Source organism: Periplaneta americana, chromosome 1 (assembly GCF_040183065.1).
Source record: "Periplaneta americana isolate PAMFEO1 chromosome 1, P.americana_PAMFEO1_priV1, whole genome shotgun sequence".
In the NCBI taxonomy this organism is placed as follows: Eukaryota; Metazoa; Arthropoda; class Insecta; order Blattodea; family Blattidae; genus Periplaneta; species Periplaneta americana.
In genome coordinates, this window is record NC_091117.1 from 112,417,476 (window position 1) to 112,438,254 (window position 20,779).

Sequence of the window (20,779 nt, forward strand, 5' to 3'; positions counted from 1 at the left end):
TCAAACATTTGGGTAGTGAAGCTAAGAAGTCAATTCTTCTATGGTTCAACGTTTCGAAAACAGGCATGATCCCATCTCAATGGAAAAAAGCAGTTATTATACTTATATTAAAGAAGGGTACGGATGCATCACACATCGAGAACTATAGACCCATATCTCTGCTCAGCATAATGGCAAGAACTATGGAAAGAATGGTGAATAAAAGGTAAATGGTTCCTTGAAAATCTTGGTATACTATCAAATGAACAAACAGGGTTTCGAATAAATAGATCCACAAGCCAACAGGTCACAAAACTAAACCAGCATATCAAGGATGCTTTAGATAAGAGCAAAGTTTTGACAGCGGTTTTTGTGACTTCAGTAGTGCCTATGATTCTGTTTGGAAGAAAACCTTATTTGAAAACTGGACATAGCACAAATACAGCATTACTTAAAGTTACAGAAGACATGCGGGAAGCCTCCGACAAACAAAAATTGACCATTTTAACACTTCTTGACTTCAGCAAAGCCTTTGACTCAGTTGACATAGATCTGTTACTATTCAAGCTCCGAGCCCTTAATCTATCAAAAAATTCAGTGACGTGGTTTACCTCCTACCTTCAAGTACGCCAACAATGTGTGCGGGTCTGTGATCGTTTTTCTTCCTGGCGTACTGTGGGTGCAGGTATACCATAGGGTTCAGTTCTTGGACCTCTACTTTTTATGATCTACATAAATGACATCACAATCTATTAAACACTGAAGACATATCCTATTTGCTGATGACTTTCAAATATATATCTCTGCACCTACATCGGCATTAAATTACGCAATAGATGAAGTTAACAATGACCTAAAATCAATATTTTATGGACGAAAAAATTTGGACTAAAATTGAACTCAGAGAAATCAATTATAATGGGACATCAACGACTTTTAAGTAAATTGAACACAGGTGACTTATATCATGTTAAAATGAATAAAACTATTATCCCTTACAGTGATACAGTAAAAAGTCTAGGAATTTATATGGACAAAAACTTAAGTTGGAATATTCAAATCACACACACACGTAAAATAATTTTTATGAAAATTCACGCACTAAAAAGAATTCGAAATTTCCTTCTGTTGGTTCTTAAGAATAATTTAGTGCAGTGTTGCTAAATGTTATGTTTTATTTAACGACGCTCGCAATTGCAGAGGTTATATCAGCATCGCCAGATGTGCCGGAATTTTGTCCCGCAGTAGTTCTTTTACATGCCAGTAAATCTACTGACATGAGCCTAATGCATTTAAGCACACTTAAATGCCATCGACCTGGCCCAGGATCGAACCCGTAACCTAGGGCATAGAAGGCCAGTGCTACACCAACTCGCCAACCAGGTCGACTGCAGTGTTGCTCTTTATGCCTCATTTTGATCACTGGGACACTCTCTACACTGACCTTAACATGAGACTGATAGACTACAGCGTGTTCATAATGCATGTGTGTGATTTATTTGCAACATCTGTAGATTTGACCGTATCACACCTTTACTAAATATGCTGTCCTGGGTCCGTTTCAAAGACCGAAGAACTATTCACTCTCTCACTTTACTCTTCAATATTCTTCAAAACTCTAACCCTAGCTACTTAGCTTCTCGTTTTCAACATTTGTCCTCATATCACGAAATAAATATTCGCTCACAACACCATATCACACTCTACATTCCTAAACACAGAACATCCTTCTACTCTTCATCTTTTACCGTCTCTGCAGCTCATCTCTGGAACTCTCTAACACAACATGTCAGAGACTGTCGGACATTGTCTAGTTTCAAAAATAAACTAAAATTGAATTTTTTCAATTCTGATTCCTTTCAGTTACAAGCCCTTTTCTCTGCGATAGTTTTGTAAAAATATATAATTTTTTTTTCTTCCTTTCCCCTATTTGTTCTCTTAATCACCAGATGAATTTATCATAGCCTTTTTATTGAGAATTTTACGAGGGGGATCCAGGAAATAACGACCGTTTTGTTGTAATAATTAAAAAATATATATATTTATTTGAAAAAACAAAGTCTGTTACATAACTGAAGTTTCCTTTACTTCTCTACATAATCACCACCTACATTTAAACATTTGTCGTATCTGTTCACTAGCTTTAGAATTCCCGTGTTATACTCCTCTGCCGCCAGTTCATTAAGCCAGGTTTTCACTGTCTTCTTCAACTCTTCATCACTTCCAAAACGCGTACCATCCAGAAAGTCTTTCAGCTTAGTGAAAAGGTGAAAATCGCTAGGAGCAAGGTCTGGATTATAGGGCGGATGATCAAAGATTTCCCAACCGAATTGATCCAGCAATTCTCGAGTTGAAGCAGCAGTGTGCGGGCAGGCGTTGTCGTGAAGAAGCACAACTCCTCTCGAAAGCATTCCTCACCTCTTGTTTTGGACGGCTCGCCGTAGTTTTCGTAAAGTCTCACAATAACGATTTGCATTGATTGTAGTGCGTTTTGGCATGAAATCCAACAAAAGAACACCTTTGCGATCCCAAAAGACAGTAGCCATGACTTTTTGTGTTGAGAGAGTCTGTTTGAATTTTCTCGGTTTCTTGGGTGATGAGGGATGATTGGCGCTTGGTCTCTGGGGTGTTGTGAGACACCCAGGTCTCATCACCAGTCACAATTTGATCAAGAAAGGCGTCTCCATCTGTGTGATATAGCATCAAGAATGTCAATGCTGAGGCCATTCTCTGAGTTTTGTGTTGGTCACTCAGTTGCCATGGAACCCATCGTGCACAGATTTTGTGTTAGCCAAGATGTTGCGACACAATTTCACCAAGCAAAGAACGAGAAATGTCAGGAAAGGCAATATGCAATTCGTCGAGTGATGTGCGCCTGTCTTGCAAGATTCTGTCGTTCACTTTAGTCTTCAGGTCTTCTGTGATGAGTGATGGGCGTCTGGGTCGAGTTATATCGTGGACATTTGTTCGCCCATTGTTGAACATTTCGCACCATTTTCTCACATTTCTTTCATTCATTACAGTATCACCATACACTTCTTTCAATTGCCGGTAAATTTCTGCAAGTTTCAAACGTCGGGCATTCAAAAATCGAATCACACTCCTCACCTCACAGTCGGCAGGTTTATCAATCACGTCATTCATTTTGAAGTAACACAAAATGCACAATGGCGACTTGTTTTTTTTTTATTGGGTTATTTTACGACGCTGTGTCAACATCTAGGTTATTTAGCGTCTGAATGATATGAAGGTGATAATGCCAGTGAAATGAGTCCGGGGTCCAGCACCGAAAGTTACCCAGCATTTGCTCGTATTGGGTTGAGGGAAAACCCCGGAAAAAACCTCAACCAGGTAAGTTGCCCCGACCGGGATTCGAACCCGGGCCACCTGGTTTCGCAGCCAGACGCGCTGACTGTTACTCCACAGGTGTGGACGGCGACTTGTTGCAACCAGTACTCACAACATTATGAGAACACATGTTAAGGAAGCCAGTTGACCTTCAAACAAGGAAGGGGAGTCAGCTGCACGGCGGGTATGCGCGAACGGTCGTTATTTCCTGGATCCCCCTCGTATTTCATTTTCGTTATTTCTTTTCTTTTTTTATTATTATTTTATTACATTCCATTTCGTTATATTCTTCCTTACATTCTTAATATTAAATTTTTGTACTAAATGAGTTGCTTTTACTATATTTCAATGTATTTTAAGGTATGGTCACACGTCGCTACTTTTGCAGCGCTGCAGTACAAAAAACTGTGCAACTCTTGTACTGCGACGTGTGAACAACGGTGCAACCCGAAAAGTAGTGGCTGCCGAACCTGCTGCCCGCTTCTTTTCCATGCTGCGCACAGCTTAAAAGTAACGACGTGTGAACAGGGTTCTCAGGGTTGCAGCCGCAGCATTTTTGATATCAGTTTTGTTGAAACTTTTGCTGCGGTTGCAACCAGTGTTGCCACCCAAATGTGCCAATTATACTTTTATTGTTTGGATATATTTTAATGTTAAATGTGATGAAAATAAATTATTTGTAACAGTTATTAAATATACAACACAGTCTGAGCATAATTGCTGACGATATAATTCATTTTTTAAATTTTCCGTAGTGTAGTTCCAAACAGGAGGGTTGCCAACATTGATTACGTGAATATACTGTTGGTTATCATTTAAGTATATAGGCGTTTTTAAAAGCTTTATAGTAAAAATAATGTCAATTTCTGAATACTAGATACGACAGAAAAGCAAATAACAGATAAGGAAGCTTTCGCATGAGTTTCTTAATAATGCGAACATAACCACAAAATGTATATTGAGAAGTCAACACGGAGATGGAAACCTGCAGCATGACTGCGGTTGAAAAAGTAGTGCCTTGTGTGTGAACAGACTCGCAACCTCCAGTTGCAACTTTTGCAGCACTCGGGTTGCGCAGCACGAAAAGTAGCGTGCAGCACGCTACTTTTGGCTTATGTGTGAACACGACACGCAACTTTTGCAGCTGCAGTACAAAAGTTGCGTTGCAAAAGTAGCAATGTGTGACCGTACCTTTATTTTTTTTCTATTATGGTATTATTTTCATGTTGTTTAGTGTCGATTTATTATGCTGTTATCACTATTTTTTTGTAATATGTTAGTATTCTGTTCTTTAACTTTCTGTTAAATTTTTCACTGATTGTATACTTTGAGAAGGCCCTATGGCCTTAACTCTGCCAGTATAAATAATAATAATAATAATAATAATAATAATAATAATAATAATAATAATAATAAAGTAGACGTTGCATCAAATATGCTCAAATGGTTTGAATCCTTCATTGGTGAAAGGTATTGTAAAGCTAAATATGGGAATTCATATTTTCATTGCAAGGTCTTACAAACTGGTGTACGACAAGGTGCTGTATTAAGCTGTACATTGTTTAACATTTACGTGAATGATTTAATTGCAGATCTAACTTCAGTAAAGGGAATTAAATGTTTAATGTATGCAAACGACTTAGTTCTCTGGTCAGAAACATCGAAATACAGAGCCACAAAAAATACTGAGAATGTATTAAATAAGGGATTAGACAAACTCGCAAATTGGTGCTGTAAAAACAACATGACAACACAACTTAATCTTTCGAAAACTAAATTTCAATGTTTTTTTTTTTTTTTTTGCCTTGCCCATCAAAGCATTGCTCCCAATCTTAAATATAATAATATCTCCATTTCGCAGACATTATTTCACGTATCTTGGGGTCACGTTTGATAATAGGCTAACCTGGAAGCTACAAACCCAAAAAATTGCATCTCGAGCTCCTAAGCATCTTAATATTGTGACTTAATTCAACAATAATGTTACTTTTATTCACAACAATAATGGCTTTCTATTTCTGAATTTAAATACTCCCATCAACAATGGGTATTCCACTCCATACAGCAACACAGTATTCGTTATTGCACTCCACAGACGACAATGACAATTCACGTGGATTATTGAGAACAACAATGTACTCCTAATCTCAACTAATGCTCACAAAGCACTATTTACAAAACAAAACTGTCAGTTCTCAGTTCACAGTTCGTTTGCCTTGGCTAGTTCTTCTAGCTCATTACTCAAGTTCACAGTACCTATATCGAACCCAAGACTACCAGAGACAGTCCACTGAACTTCGAAGTCAAAACTTTCAGATAAAGTTCACTGCACGCCGAACCCAAGCTGCCACAGTTACTCAGCTCACGGCTCGACGAACCCAAGACCCTGGACGCGTTGCTTCTGCCTGGGTGCTACTGATTCACAAACTGAACTAGCTATCCAAACTAAAACTGGCTCTGGCTCTCTTGGCCCTTCTATTTATTACTAAATCACACTTCTAGAATGTACTACATCAAGTAGCTTCCACCTATCGGCTCGCGTCGCTTTGTGGAGCTTCGAGAATCATCTGTTTTTCGCTGCTTCTTTTCCCCCTTCACCTTGCACACCCCAGCGCCCGTCAAAGTCCGCGTCTCGTAGCTTTTCCTTCTGCCGGATGTGCGCGAACTCTCCAGCCTGCTGCTACATTATGTTAAAACGACTAGCAGGAAGTGGGGCTGTGCACACTGCATGGCATACTTTAATGTCCACCTACAAATCATATATTGAACCATGTATTACTTACTGCTGTGAACCACTCATAACAGCCAAGGACAATACACTTAATAAGCTTGAGTTGGTTCAAACTCAAGCACTTCAAATATTAACAGGAAGGATTAAAACAACACCTAAGGATGCAATGCTGATTCTGACAGGGGTGAAACCCATGAGAAAACAGATAGAAGAAAGAGCACTTCTTCTCCATGAAAAACTTCTTAAGAGTTCAGATGAATTTCAGAGCAGTTATAAAACAAATGACAGATGTCTAAAAACCCAAGTAGGCTTTATTCAGTCAGTAAACAAGCCGAAATCAAACCTCCAACTAAAAATAGTCAGCCAACCTTTACCAAATCTGCAAAACCCTCTCGAAATTACCACTGTTAGATCCTCCATAGATCTTGAGGAAGTTTTCACTAAAAGCCAGAATGACAAGGTATGTTTAAGGCTCATGGCTCTTGAGACTATCCACACCAGATACCCAGGATCCAACTGGCTTCATATCTACACTGATGGATCCAAAATAGCTGGACACTTGAATGCTGGAGCTGGAATCTATAGTAGCCTGTTTTCATTTTATATCCCTGTAGCTTTTGATAGGGAAGTCCAAGCAATTAGAATGACATTACAACAAATCACAGTCCACTTAGGAAATTTAGTAATGCCATTGTCCTGTCTGACTCTAAAACGGCTATCCAATCAATCAGTCAGACTTTCTGGCCTGGTTCAATTGAAATAAAAAATTGCCAAGATATGCTAAAAGAATTTGTAGCAAACAATAAAACAGTTGCTCTATAGTGGATACCTGGTCACTACTCAATCTAAAGAAATTATCAAACAGACTCATTGGCTAAGAAGGGAGCTCGGCTCCCACTAACCTATTCAAAACCAATGCACAGTGGGCCAGAATTCGAATCTAGCAGGAAAAAAATAAAAATTCAACTTACATTATTCCCCATTTTGTCCCTCTGGATCTGTTAACAGATAATTATAGCTTAAGAAAATCAACTCTAGAGACGAAACATAAACAGACGTGCTTTCCTGGTTGAGTGTTAGAGAAGGCTGTATGGCCTTAACTCTTCAAGGTTAAATAAATCATTATTATTATTATATATAACCGACATCTGCACTTCCTTGAGGGAGCGTTCCGTGTCAGTGCTAGTTGTGTGTTAGCAGTGAACTTTGTTGCTTGTTAGTCTGGTGTCAGTGCATTATTGTGAATATCTGAAGTATGGAAAAGAAAGCTACAGGTAAGCACTTTCAACTCAATATAGTTAAAATTCTCATTTTTTCATCAGTCATTTATATTGAAGGCGTTAACAAGCTGATGTAATCAGCGAGTGAAATTCTTATTTTCTAAATTTACACAGTAATTTAAAAATGTATACAAATGTATCTGTTTACATTTTCATACCAAAATGTAAAGAAACCCATAACGATTAAGGGTAAAGTTTCAGTATGTGCCCAAATTTGCCCAATTCTCAGAAATTTTATTTTCTTTGCAGAGGCACGCATTTTGCCATGACCTCCCATAACGCACTGTGAGCTATGTGAAATGTTGAGTGATAAAACACAGTGAGGATCAATTGCTGCACTATGTAATATCTAAACTAAACATACTCGTACAGGACTGTTCTTCTGATGTATTACGTTGTATTAAAATGACATTGAGTGCTTCCAAATGCAGATTTCAAGAGCAATGGAAACAAAGTAACAGAATGAAAGCTACATTTTTAACAAAAAATTCCGATTGGCTAGAAAAGAATTACATTTTTCTGATGAAGTTTATAAAGCTGCATCTCAAAATTTTAAAACAGCCAGTTCAGTTCCATCCACCTCTAAACATGGAAGGCCTAAAAAAACTCTTTGAAGAAAGCGGAATGAAAACTAAACAGAAAATGTTAGAAACTTTAATTAAAGAGCGATCACAACAATAATTAACAGTGGCTGCTCAAATCTCACTTCGAGCTTCCAGTAAAAGGGACGCAGCAAAAATTATTAAGGACATTACTGAAACTACCCCTCGCAGAGCCACTAGGTACAGAAAGGCATACGAGTCATCCCACCCATTCCATATTCTCCAGAAGAAGCTTTGTCATTTTTTGTAGATAATAATAATTTATCTAAAATCCAATATAATAATATATGCATGGGAGCTAAGAAGAGGCATAGTAATATATATCCATCATACAATAGCCTACTATCAGGGAAGCAAAATTAAGATGTTATCCACCAAAAGAAAACATGAAAATTACAGAATATTCCGTCGAAGTAGATTTACAGTCATTGTTAGATCACACAATTGAACGACTTGTGTTAGTCCAGAAAGAAGTGTTTCTAAGCATCACCAAGACCCTCAATCTATTTACATGATTTATAAGTGGGGTTATGACGGCAGCAGTGGACACAGTAAATACACAGACATTTTCAGGTCCATACAGTCATTCGGATAGTTTTTCCATCTCCATAGTGCCACTACAGTTATACTTTATTTCTCAAAGTGACGACATCAAGAAAATCTTGTGCAAAATTTAACTCCTTCATCCCTAAGTTTTGTAAACCTATTAAGTTACTATTCTGTAAGGAGACAGATTCGTTAGTTAGAACAGAAGTTAATTTGATTGAGAGACAAATAGAAAATCTCATTCCTACAAAAGTGGTGATAAATAATAATGAAATTTAAGTAGGTCATAATTTAGTAATGGCGATGGTGGACGGAAAGATATGTAATGCTTTGATGGCTGCTTCTTCACAAGTTTGTTATATATGTGGTAGCACTCCGAAAACAATGAATAATATTAATGTAACAGACAGCAGCAACCATGACCCAATGAGGTATTCTTTTGAACTTTCTTCGTTGCATGCCTGGATCAGATTTTTTGAATGTATTTTGCATATCGCATACAGGATTGACATTAAAAAATGGCAAGCAAGAAAACCTGAAGAAAAATTAATGTTCGCAGAAAGGAAACATATTATTAAACAAAGGTTTCGCTCAGAAATGGGACTCTTAATTGATGAACCATGGTCAGGAGGCAGTGGAACCTCGAACGGCAACACGGCTCGTCAGTTTTCAAAAAGCATGCTTTCTCTTCTGAAATTACAGGTGTCAGTGAAGAACTCATCAAACGCTTTTTTACAATACTGCAAATTATTTCAAGTGGCTCTGAAATAAATGTTGATGCATTCCACAAATACGCACTGAATACAGCGAAAATGTATGTGGATCTGTATTCATGGTATTTCATGCCTCCTTCTGTCCATAATATACTAGTTCATGGTGCAAAATTATACAGTCCGCTATCTTGCCAATTGGAATGTTATCAGAAGAGACCCTGGAGGCAAGAAATAAGCACTTAAGAAAGTACAGGGAAAGCCATGCCAGAAAGTTTTCTCGTAGGGCTACTATACAGGATTTTTTTAATCTATTACTTGTAACTTCGGACCCTGTGATTGCTCACTTGAGTGCAGCATCGAGGAACAAAAAGAAGGGATCATTATCCTTGGATGTTCGTTGTTTGCTCATGGAGCCAAGAGTAACTGGAGCTTCTTATGAAAAGGAAGGTAACATCTGCGGTGGCAGTGAAGGTGACGATGATGATGACAACAATGAAGATGACGCGGACTAAGGTGGTGATAATTCTACAGATGATTCTAGTGCCTCATCAAACGCTGATTACAGTTCTGACTAGGTAAGCTCTAATATTAATTACACTAAAATATATTTTGTTTGCGGTACCTAACCTTCACTGAGTTCATGGGCAATTAATTTTAATATAAAAAATAAAATAAAATAAAGAAAATAATTTATATAATATTTCAGATTATATCGTTTGGCTTTTCTGTTATCTATTTAATCCTTATTTAATCATTTTGTTGCCTATTTTTCTTTACCTCTTCGTTGTGTTTACTGGTATCAGTTCTTCGTTGACCATTAAGTAAAGTATCAATTCGCTGTTTGCCGAAAAGTTTTGATTTCAGGAAACATTGTACATGAGTTTGAGACTTTGAATGTTTTTGCTGTGCACTAAACAAGTGATTTAAGTCAGCAAATCCATGCTTACTCCAAACCTCATTTTTGTTAGAAAACAATAAGCATGGCCAGCAAAATAACCTGTTTGAAGTTTCACATCTGCTAACCATTCTACATTTTCATATTGTGAAACAGAAAAATGTCTAGAGTATTGTTCACTTTTTGTTTTATATTGTTGCACTAAATTCGGAAGTGGCAGGGTAGGTCTACCCTTATTCACTATATGTAATTTCTCTTCTAGTGGGCGAGAAGAAAATGGCTTTTGCAAAAGATCTTTTACAGTGTACATTTCCAAGTGCTATTATCATTAAATAAGTAATTTAAATTGTTCACCTGCACTGGCACACAACTATGAACCCTAGTAAACTTAAACACATTAAATTCACTCACACAAACAGTAAACACACACGTCAAACACAATATTTTATAATACTACAGTTGACAAGTTGAGCTGCCTGTATACAGGATGACCTGCGAGCTTGAGAGAAGTGAGTATCCCCACCATGCCACCTTGCACGCGCAAAGAATTATAGCAGTAACTCTCAACAGAGGATGTTCTTTGTACGGACAGGACAACCAGACCAGACCTTATTCCACTTCTTCAGGCAGAGTGTACGTTATAAAACGAAAGCCGTTCTGGGGATGGTGTGCACATTCAACCAGCAGGCATTTAAAACATTTCAATGGTAATAAATTAAAATTGTCTTGAACTATATACGTCAACTTCCAATGAGATTACCACGCATTTAAATTGTGATAAATTAAAATTATTGTTGCATTATATAAAACAACTTAAAATAAAAAATGAGATTACCGCAGCGCACACCTTGAACACCTGCAATATACGCCCTTGTTATCCTGACGACAGTTTGAAGTTCTGCAAATTTTCGCACATCTATCAATTTAAAGTGTCTTGATTGGTAATGGATCATGGTATAAATATTGTACAGGCAATGAAAGAATAACATTAGGCTTTATAATACAAAAAAATTTAAACACTGTAAGACCAATGGTAACACTGCACTGTGTTACCGTTTTCTTCTCTTATATGAAAACTTGTTATGAAGACAGTGTACCATATTTCACTCTTGCAGTGTTAGTAACAATTGACTTAAATGGGTCATTCTCATGAAACTCGTCACTTTTGGAACCCAAAAACGGCAACAATTGTAATTGTCACGAGATTAATTTTTTGCTAGGTATTGGTTAAAGGTAAAACAGATGTGTCAGTGATCATGTCTAAATCTTTGTGTGCTACAAGTAATAAAACAAATTCAATTTTCAGATTCCTCTGTATCCACAGGACTTCCACAGCGTCTACAGTTTGAATCCAGGAATTATTCCTATGGCTTGCTAAAGGCAATTTGATTTAGTCACCAATGTGAAATGAATATTGGGAATGAAATAAGTAAGAAATTATGATTCAGATTAATATTAACTGATTTTTGTTAGATGTAATGCTTTTGAGCCATATTATAAAATGAAATAGGTATCTGTTTTCGATCACAACTTCTTTAATTAATAATGTGAATAGTATCACTGACAGTGATAATTACTTACAAATGGCTTTTAAGGAACCTGCAGGTTCATTGCCGTCCTCACATAAGCCCGCCATCAGTCCCTATCCTGTGTGAGATTAATCCAGTCTCTATCATCATATCCCACCTCCCTCAAATCCATTTTAATATTATCCTCCCATCTATGTCTCGGCCTTCCCAAAGGTTTTTTTCCCTCTGGTCTTCCAACTAACACTCCATATGCATTTCTGGATTCGCCCATATGTGCTACATACCCTGCTCATCTCAAACGTCTGGATTTAATGTTCCTAATTATGTTAGGTGAAGAATACAATGCGTGCAGTTCTGCACTGTGTAACTTTCTCCATTCTCCTGTAACTTCATCCCCCTTAGCCCCAAATATTTTCTTAAGAACCTTATTCTCAAACACCCTTAATTTCTGTTCCTCTCTCAAAGTGAGAGTCCAAGTTTCACAATCATACAGAACAACCAGTAATATAACTGTCTTATAAATTCTAACTTTCAGATTTTTTGACAGCAGATTAGACGACAAAAGCTTCTCAACTGAATAATAACAGGCATTTCCCATATTTATTATGCGTTTAATTTCCTCCCGAGTGTCATTTATATTTGTTATTGCTGCTCCAAGATATTTGAATTTTTCCACCTCTTAGAAAGATAAATCTTCAATTTTTATGTTTCCATTTCGTACAATATTCTGGTCATGACACATAATCATATACTCTGTCTTTTCTGCATTTACTTCCAAACCTATCACTTTACTTGCTTCAAGTAAGATTTCCGTGTTTTCCCTAATCGTTTGTGGATTTTCTCCTAACATATTCACGTCACGGCATAGACAAGAAACTAATGTAACCCGTTCAACCTCTGTGTTATCCTGAACTTTCCTAATGGCATATTCTAGAGCAAAGTTAAAAAGTAAAGGTGATAATGCATCTCTTTGCTTTAGCCCGCAGTGAATTGGAAAAGCATCAGATAGAAACTGGTCTATATGGACTCTGCTGTAAGTTTCACTGAGACACATTTTAATTAATCGAACTAGTTTCTTGGGAATATCAAATTCAATAAGAATATTATATAAAACTTCTCTCTTAACACGTTGACTGCCACTTGAAGCGTATATACGTCTCACAGCACGTATAGGGACGTATATACACGTCAAGCGGCAGTCAACGTGTTAACAGAGTCATACGCCTTTTTGAAATCTATGAATAATTGATGTACTGAGGTCCAAAGGTGCATAACATTTAACATGGATAGTTATAAGAGTTGTATACACGAGAGAGCTTATACAGTGTGTATTGGTAACATTTTGTGTTCCAATGGTGTAAAAGTCCTGTGTAACATTTACACACTGTTTATTAGTAAGACCGATAGAAAATAGTGAAGTATAAAATGGCAACTTAGAATTTGCTCTCTCTCTCTTTGCTCTGTTTTCCTGTCTCTTTCTGTGCTGTCTTCCTGTCTTTGTTTCTCTCTCTCTCTCTCTCTCTACTTTCCTACTTTTATCTACCTGTTTCTCTCTCTCTCTCTCTCTCTCGTCTTCTCCCTCTAATTCTCTTAACCATTTACTCTCTCCTCCACTCGCTCATACATACACATGGAAAGAATTCATTACCTTTGTCACAATAAAATCATAAAATGTGTAGTGGTGAGGTAGAATGAGGTCCTCCTTCACGTACATCAACTGGTCAGCTGTTACTGTTTTCAGCTCACTGAACTCCTTTCGAAGTAATTCTAGGCACCTCTGGAGAAACTGGTACATGGAATTACCTGTTGATAGTCACAACTATTCGCAGTCAGTACACCTGTTCATGAGACTTAAATTTGTTTTTTTAACTTATATAATTGCTAAGAAAGTGAAAATCCTGTTTTAAGTACTTTCTTTTAATATGATGATTTGTCTAATGTCTAATGGATGCCAGTCCACACTATCTTATTCTACGTGCTCTCCGACCATAATCTTTAAATGTTTTCTACTTTAACCAACAGAAAGTTCTGGAGTCTCAGAATATGCTGGCCTGTAAGACATATATCAAGTAAGCAGAGAAACTTTGTACGAAAAAAAAAACCGAGCAGTAAATTTTGGTTAGAACCCTTTCATTCAGGAACAGGATACTTCAGACCTTACTCCTTTCTGAAAGGAAACTAAGCAGTTCTTAACACTTTTAAAAATCCATCATCTGATCGATCCCGTGAACTCGAGATTTAATGGCTGGCCTGACTTGAACACTAAAGACTCATACTTAATCATAAATAAAAGTACCATTACACAGAAAAAGTTACATCAACACATTTCTAATTAAAGAACTTGTCAATAATAATAACTGCGTAACATATATTAACATCTCATTTGTAAAATTAAAAATGGCATCAACATCATAATATATAAAATCATGTATTAATATTGAGAAGATGAATTAATCTGATTCTGATGGAGAAGTTTTAGGCAACATTTTCATGAGTAATCACGAAAATATATTACAGTATTTCCATGCCATATTTAATTTTCAGAAAAAAAAAAAATCACACATGTGTGGATGTTTAGTCAATTAATAAACAGTACATTTCAAATGATTCACTAAGAGTCTGCACAGAAGTATGTGCAGCCTGCTGACACAACAGCTTGCATTAAATTAGAACCTGTTGTATGGGAGCAAAATGATTTCACGTGCTTTCAGGTGAGTCTCTCTGTGCAGAATACATTAATCTTGATGTCACCATGTGTCAGCTATTGAGGAAAACTTATTCCAGATCAGAACCCAGTGCATAATTGACTTTTAGATACTTATGAGTGTGGTTATGGAATAGTGTATGTAAGATTAATGATAGTGTAGTTTATATAAATGGCACCAGAGAAGTTTACAGTTCAGCAAAGAATTTTTATGGTGAAAATTTATGTGAAAAAAAAAGTGATTGTGGGCAAGTAAGAAAGCTATTTATTATAAAATTTCCAAGCATTTCTGTTCCACAAGAACTACAACATTAAACCTCGTTAAAAACATCAGGGAAACGAGTTTGGTATTAAATAAAAGGACAAATAAGGAACAATGTTCTTACAGAGGAAAAACTCGATGAAATAGGACAGAGATTAGAACACACACCATAGAAATCTCTCTGTCGGCTGTCTCAAGAAACACACATCTCTAAAATCTCAGAATTTAGGGCCACTAAAATTCTTAAACTGAAACCTTACAGAGTGATGGTAGTGCATGAACTGTTACCAAGAGATACTGTGAGTTATGTGAACTTTTGTAATGTTATTGGGTTATGCAAAATGTTGCCAATGGTGTAGTGCAGACGTGGGCATCAGTAGTACATTTCGCACGGAGTCGAACGTAGCCACGTGACTTCCCTCTCTCCATACCCCTAGCTGTTTTACCAGTCCGACCGGTCTGAGGTAACGGAAGTCAGCGGTGGATTTCGCTAAAATAATGTCGCTCTCTAAGGAAGCTCCTGAAGTAAAAAAGTCGAAAAAATATTACTTCCACAAAGAATGGGAAAATGAATTCTTTTGTTGCGAAGAAGGAGAAAGTGTTAGGTGCTTATTACGCTACAAAATTTTACTAGCAGTCAAGAAGAGCAACGTTCAGTGACATTATGAAAGCTGTCATAACGAACACAGACAAATTAAAGGCAAGTGTTTGATTTTAATATTTATAGTATATTAATTTTAAGCATTCATATGATTTTATGGAGTTTACTCTTCTTCTGCTTCTTCAATCTTCTTCCATGAGGTTTGGTAATCGTTTTTTATTCTGTAATAATATTGTATTTTTTCAGGTTGTGATCGTACAAAACAGTTAGTAGAGTTGAAAGAGAAATATCAGGCTAGAGACAAATCCAACACAGAAAAAAGCTTAGGTAGTGAAATTTTATCGAAAAGAATTGTTCAGGCGAGTTATCGGATAGCTTGGGAGATCGCGAAAGCTAAAAAATGTTACACAGAAGGGGAATTTATAAAGAAATGTCTGAATGAGGCTGTTGGATTAATATGTCCAGAACAAAAAAATATGTTTGAAAAACTGAAACTTTCCCGTCGAACAATAGGTAGAAGAGTTGTGAATATTTCAAATGATATTCAAAAACAATTGGAAGTTAAAGTGGGACAGTTTATGGCGTACTCCATTGCCATAGATGAGAGCATGGACATAACAGATACGGCACAATTAGTATTATTCATCCGAGGAGTGGATGAGAAGCTTGTTATTAATGAATATCTATTGGACTTAATCCCTTTGATGGATACTACCACAGGTGACGATATTTTCAAAGCGTTCTGTTCATCCGTAGAAAAACGAAATCTAGACTGGTCGAAATTAATATCTGTCACAACTGACGGAGCACCATGCATGGCTGGTGAGAAAAAAGGATTCGTCGGCAGGTTAAAATCTTATTTGACTGCACGGGGAAGATGATACTATTTACAGTTTTCACTGTATAATACATCAACAGGTTTTAAGCTCGAAAATTGCTAACGTCGAAAGTGTTATGAACGTTGTAGTGAAAACAATTAATAAAATAAAATCGAAATCACTGAAACATAGACAATTCAAGCAATTGTTGAAAGAGATGGGTGATGGATATGAAGACATGGCATACTACACACAAGTGAGATGGCTCAGTCGTGGGAAAATGTTGAAGAGGTTTTTTGATCTGCGGAACACCATAAGTGATTTCTTTAACAAGCAGGTACAGTTTGCATTTCAGTAATTAAACTTAAAATAATGCAACTACTGTAACTTAAAAAAAAAAAAAAAATAATAATAATAATAATAATAATAATAATAAACAGTAATAATAGTGTCGGACTGAATGACGGAGTCGGTAGAGTAATGGCCTTCTGTGCCCGCGGTTGCGGGTTCGATCCCGGCCAAGGTCGATGGCATTAAGTGTGCTTAAATGCGACAGGCTCATGTCAGTAGATTTAGTGGCATATAAAAGAACTTCTGCGGGAAAAATTCCGGCACACCAGCGACGCTGATATAACCTTGGCAGTTGTGGCGTCGTTTTAATAGAACATAATTTTTTATTTTTTTAAATAATAGTAGTAGTAGGAGTAGAAATAGAAGTAGGAGTGGTGGTGGTGGTGTGTAGTAAGTAGTAGTAGTAAGTAATAGTAACGTAGTAACATCGTCGGTTTACAAGCAAAACACATTAAGTCAAAAATATTACTTCTGAGAAAAAGACAATTTTATTCCGACAAAACTGAATCCTCAAAATATTATTAATTTGAGTAAGTTATTTCTTTTTAATTGTATTTTATTTTCCAATTCTAAGTTTATACATAAGCAGTATATACAGTACAAATGCCTTTTGCTCAGAAGTAATATTCCTCACTTAATGTGTTTTGCTTGTAAACCGACTATATAATCATTATGCGTTTCCTTTTCAGGGTGAAACGATAAATGAATTGACAGACGAGAGGTGGATCATTGATTTGGCTTTTCTGTGCAACATAACCAGCACTCTTAACGATTTCAACATTTCTCTTCAAGGAAAAGATAAAAATATCGTACATATGTACGATGAATTAAAGCTGTTTGTGTCACAACTGCGTCTATTTCTGATGCAGTTAAATCAGAGAGAATTTTATCATTTTCCTTCTTTAAAATCGCTTAATCTATCACCCGATGTTAACATTAGCCACTTGTATCAAATATTGGAAAATGTAATAAGTGAATTCACAGACAAAAGATTCAGTGATTTTAAGAAATTAGAGAATGAATTTCTATTATTTGCTAATCCATTCTCCATTAATGATCAATGTGTAAGATTAGACCTTCAGTTAGAAGTTCTTCGACTGAAAAATGACACATTTACCAAGTGCAAATGCACAAATATGACTGGTTTAGATATATATAAACAACTTTGCCAAGTAAAATATCCACATCTTCGGAATTTTGTTATGAAAATTGCTTCTATGTTTGGCTCAACCTATATTTGCGAACAGTTTTTTTCTCAGTTGGTCATTGTAAAATCCAAACCAAGATCACGTATTTTAGACGAAAATTTATTCCATCAGCTCATAATTGCAATGTCTGACATTACTCCAAATTTTGAAAAACTTGCCGATTTACGTAACGTAGAAGACTAAATGAATCCCTTCTTTTAAGGGGATGAGTCAATTGACGTAAATTGACAAAAACAACAAAGAACTACAGTAAGAGGTTTAAAAAATAGCGTAATTGTTTTTTCTGTTTCTTAGTGATGTGATTGATAGTTTCTAAAAAATCTATTTTTCATAGGTTCCTTAATTTTATTTTCAAATGATGCAAATTAGAAATACAGTTATATTTCAGCTTTTTGTAAAATAGTTTGTATTTGTTTTGGAAAATATTACAAGTGAAGTGAGAATGGTTGTTACATCCCTGAATTTTTCATTGCTACACCCCTGAGAGAGGTATTTCGTTATCAAATATGACGTAAGGAAGGTCAGCAGTAGTGAACTTGCGTTTCCTGCAGGAGAGCTTACATCAAGAGTTCAGGTGACCTTCAAACATCGAGTGAGCAACAATGCTAGATATCCTACATAATTATGATGATAGTGAACTAACTCATAACTATGGTGCAACAATAAATTATGACTCAAAGACACATCCAGTGTGGAACTATTATGCAAACATGTCACTTGAATGCAATTTGTGTACTATAATATATTTCATTATTAATATTTATATTTAATACTTTCCGTTATGCGTAACATATCCATTCTCATTACTGTAATAACTAGACATCGGATTTTTAGGCACTAAAAATTGCAGTTTTAGGCGCCTAAAATAAGCTCAAAATTTGTAAAATTAGGCTCTATTTGAATGAAAATAGGCATTTTAGGCACATCAAGGTATCATACTTATTTCTTTCACTGAAATTTTTAGTTATACACGAAAATACGCACAAAAAAGTATGTTTAAACATTAAAAAAGAATACTTTTTATATTTATAAACAGAGCTGCACAAATTTAATATATTGAAACTAATGAAATAATGATTATTGATATCAAGATTACTCATTTTAAGTTATTGAAATTCAGTTCCATGCTCAGACTTTATTATAATTATCTGCACAGTACACCACCAGAATTTTTTCTAAATTCTCCACAGTTAACCTTTGCCTTTTGTCACTGAGAATCATTTTGAAAGCAGAAAAACTTCTTTCAACCGAAACTGATGTGAGAGGCGCAAATTTTAAATTAGGTACAATAGAAACATCAATACTTACTGGAACATTTACACTTTCCCCCATTATCACTCTTGATACTTTTTCCAACAATGAAAATCCTACATTCTTATTTAATACGTTGTTCCACTTATTTTTAACTTTTTTCCCAGTTTCGCCCAAAGCAGAATGTATGTTCACTTGAGCTTCCTTTACTATTGCTATTTGGCTACAAAGAGATTGTTTTTCACGTTCTAATTGTTCAATGCTTGCAGGTATGAAAGAAAAGTTTGATGTTATGTAGGCAATATCGTTTTTCACTCGTGAGTCATTCAGACAATCTTTCACTGCTTTCACACACGCTGCACTATCAGTTTCAGGTAATTTGACCACTTCTTTAAAATACTTAGAATAATACACCACTGACTGAATCCAGGTTCCCCATCGTGTAACAACCGGCTGAGGTGGGAGTGGGATATCTGGAAAGTTCTCTCTGAATATTGAAATCCTGGATGGGGCTTTACAAAAACATTTTTTTTTTTTAGAAATAAACGAATTGACAAGAGGAAATTCATTCCGGATTGTTTCAGAAACCCTGTGAAGGCCATGTGCTAGACAGGTTACATGCGTGAGGTTAGGATAAAATGTTTTAAGAAGTGGAGCTGCAGCAACCATGTATGAGGCAGCATCAGTACAAAACAACAGAACTTTAGAATCGTCTATATTACCTGTAGGCCTTTATTTACAAAATAAGCAATGGCTTGGCTATTCACTTTCGAAAGTTCCTTAACACATACGAGGTGTGGAATCGAAGGTCCATCAGGACTAAGTTTTCCTACTACCATATTTGCTATATACCTATTCATAGGATCTGAGGTTTCATCCACAGAGACCCATATGTAAGAATCACCTATATCCTCCCAAATGGAAGCTAAAGTTTCATTGTATATTCTGTCTAAGTAATTTTTTCTGAGGGTCGACTCAGATGGGATATTTTGTTTGCAGTATTTTTGTAAAAACTGTCTTAAAACCGGGTTTTCAATTGCATTCCAGGGAATGTTAGCAGCAACAAACGCTCTGGTTAAATCAGCGTAGAAATTGCTGCTGAGATTGGATGAAGTAGGCTGTGTTAGTAAAGTTTGTTGCAGTTGATTTTTCTGCTGAGCTTTAGCCTTATGAGCCGCTCCTTGCACATGCTGCTTTAGGTGGCACTTCTTTTCTTGTGAAATCTAAAAATGTAAAGTAAACTGAATTAAAATAAAATCCTAATTGTTGTATTGCCGTATTTCTATCACAAAGTTAGTGGGTTCGAACAATCAAAATTTTAATGACCTGCAAATACTTTAACTATCGGAATTTAAAAGGTTAAAGTGTAGTGGTCTTAAAAAGAATTATACCTCAGGATAGCTCAGTCAATGTATAAATATTATAGGCCTACTCATTAAAATTAATAGAATTTATATATTTCAACTATTGTTACATACCTGTTTGCTACAAATCTTGCAGAATATTATTTTTCCATCATAAGTGAATTCTGAATATTCTGTTAGCCATTGCCGGATCAATGTAGATTTTGCACTTATATTTTTCGGCATTATCGCGTTAAACTTCACAGGAAAACGTCCTACCGCTCAAAACTTCTCAACACAAATAAGGTGAGGGAAAGAGCAACTGTTAACGAGCATTCAAATGAACTGTTGTTATTGAGATTCAATTGGACAAAAATACAAAGTTCCACTTATTGTTGCATTTCCTGGTAGTGTTAACACTAGGAGGGTCATTCTTTTAAATATTTTGTAACGGTTTACCCTACTAATTCGCAGTTTTACGACTTTTCATAAATATTTCAAAAACACTCTTTCTCCAAAAATTGTGATTTTATGACACTCTGAAGGGCAGTACAGCTAATCGGTTTGAGACCAAAAACAGTCATTTTTATAGTATAGTATATCTCTGAATCGGTAGCA

General features: G+C 36.0%; 1 protein-coding gene across 12 annotated transcripts in view; it reads right to left on the reverse strand.

Moving 5' to 3' along the window:
• Positions 1 to 20,779, reverse strand: part of LOC138699781 (protein FAM50 homolog) — a 245,250-nt gene that overhangs the window by 51,708 nt on the left and 172,763 nt on the right. For all 12 annotated transcript variants that reach the window (XM_069826018.1, XM_069826010.1, XM_069825992.1 and 9 more), the window contains one exon: positions 13,272 to 13,426. In XM_069826018.1, coding sequence (XP_069682119.1) covers positions 13,272 to 13,426 — 155 coding nt within the window. The remainder of the gene's footprint in view (positions 1 to 13,271; positions 13,427 to 20,779) is intronic.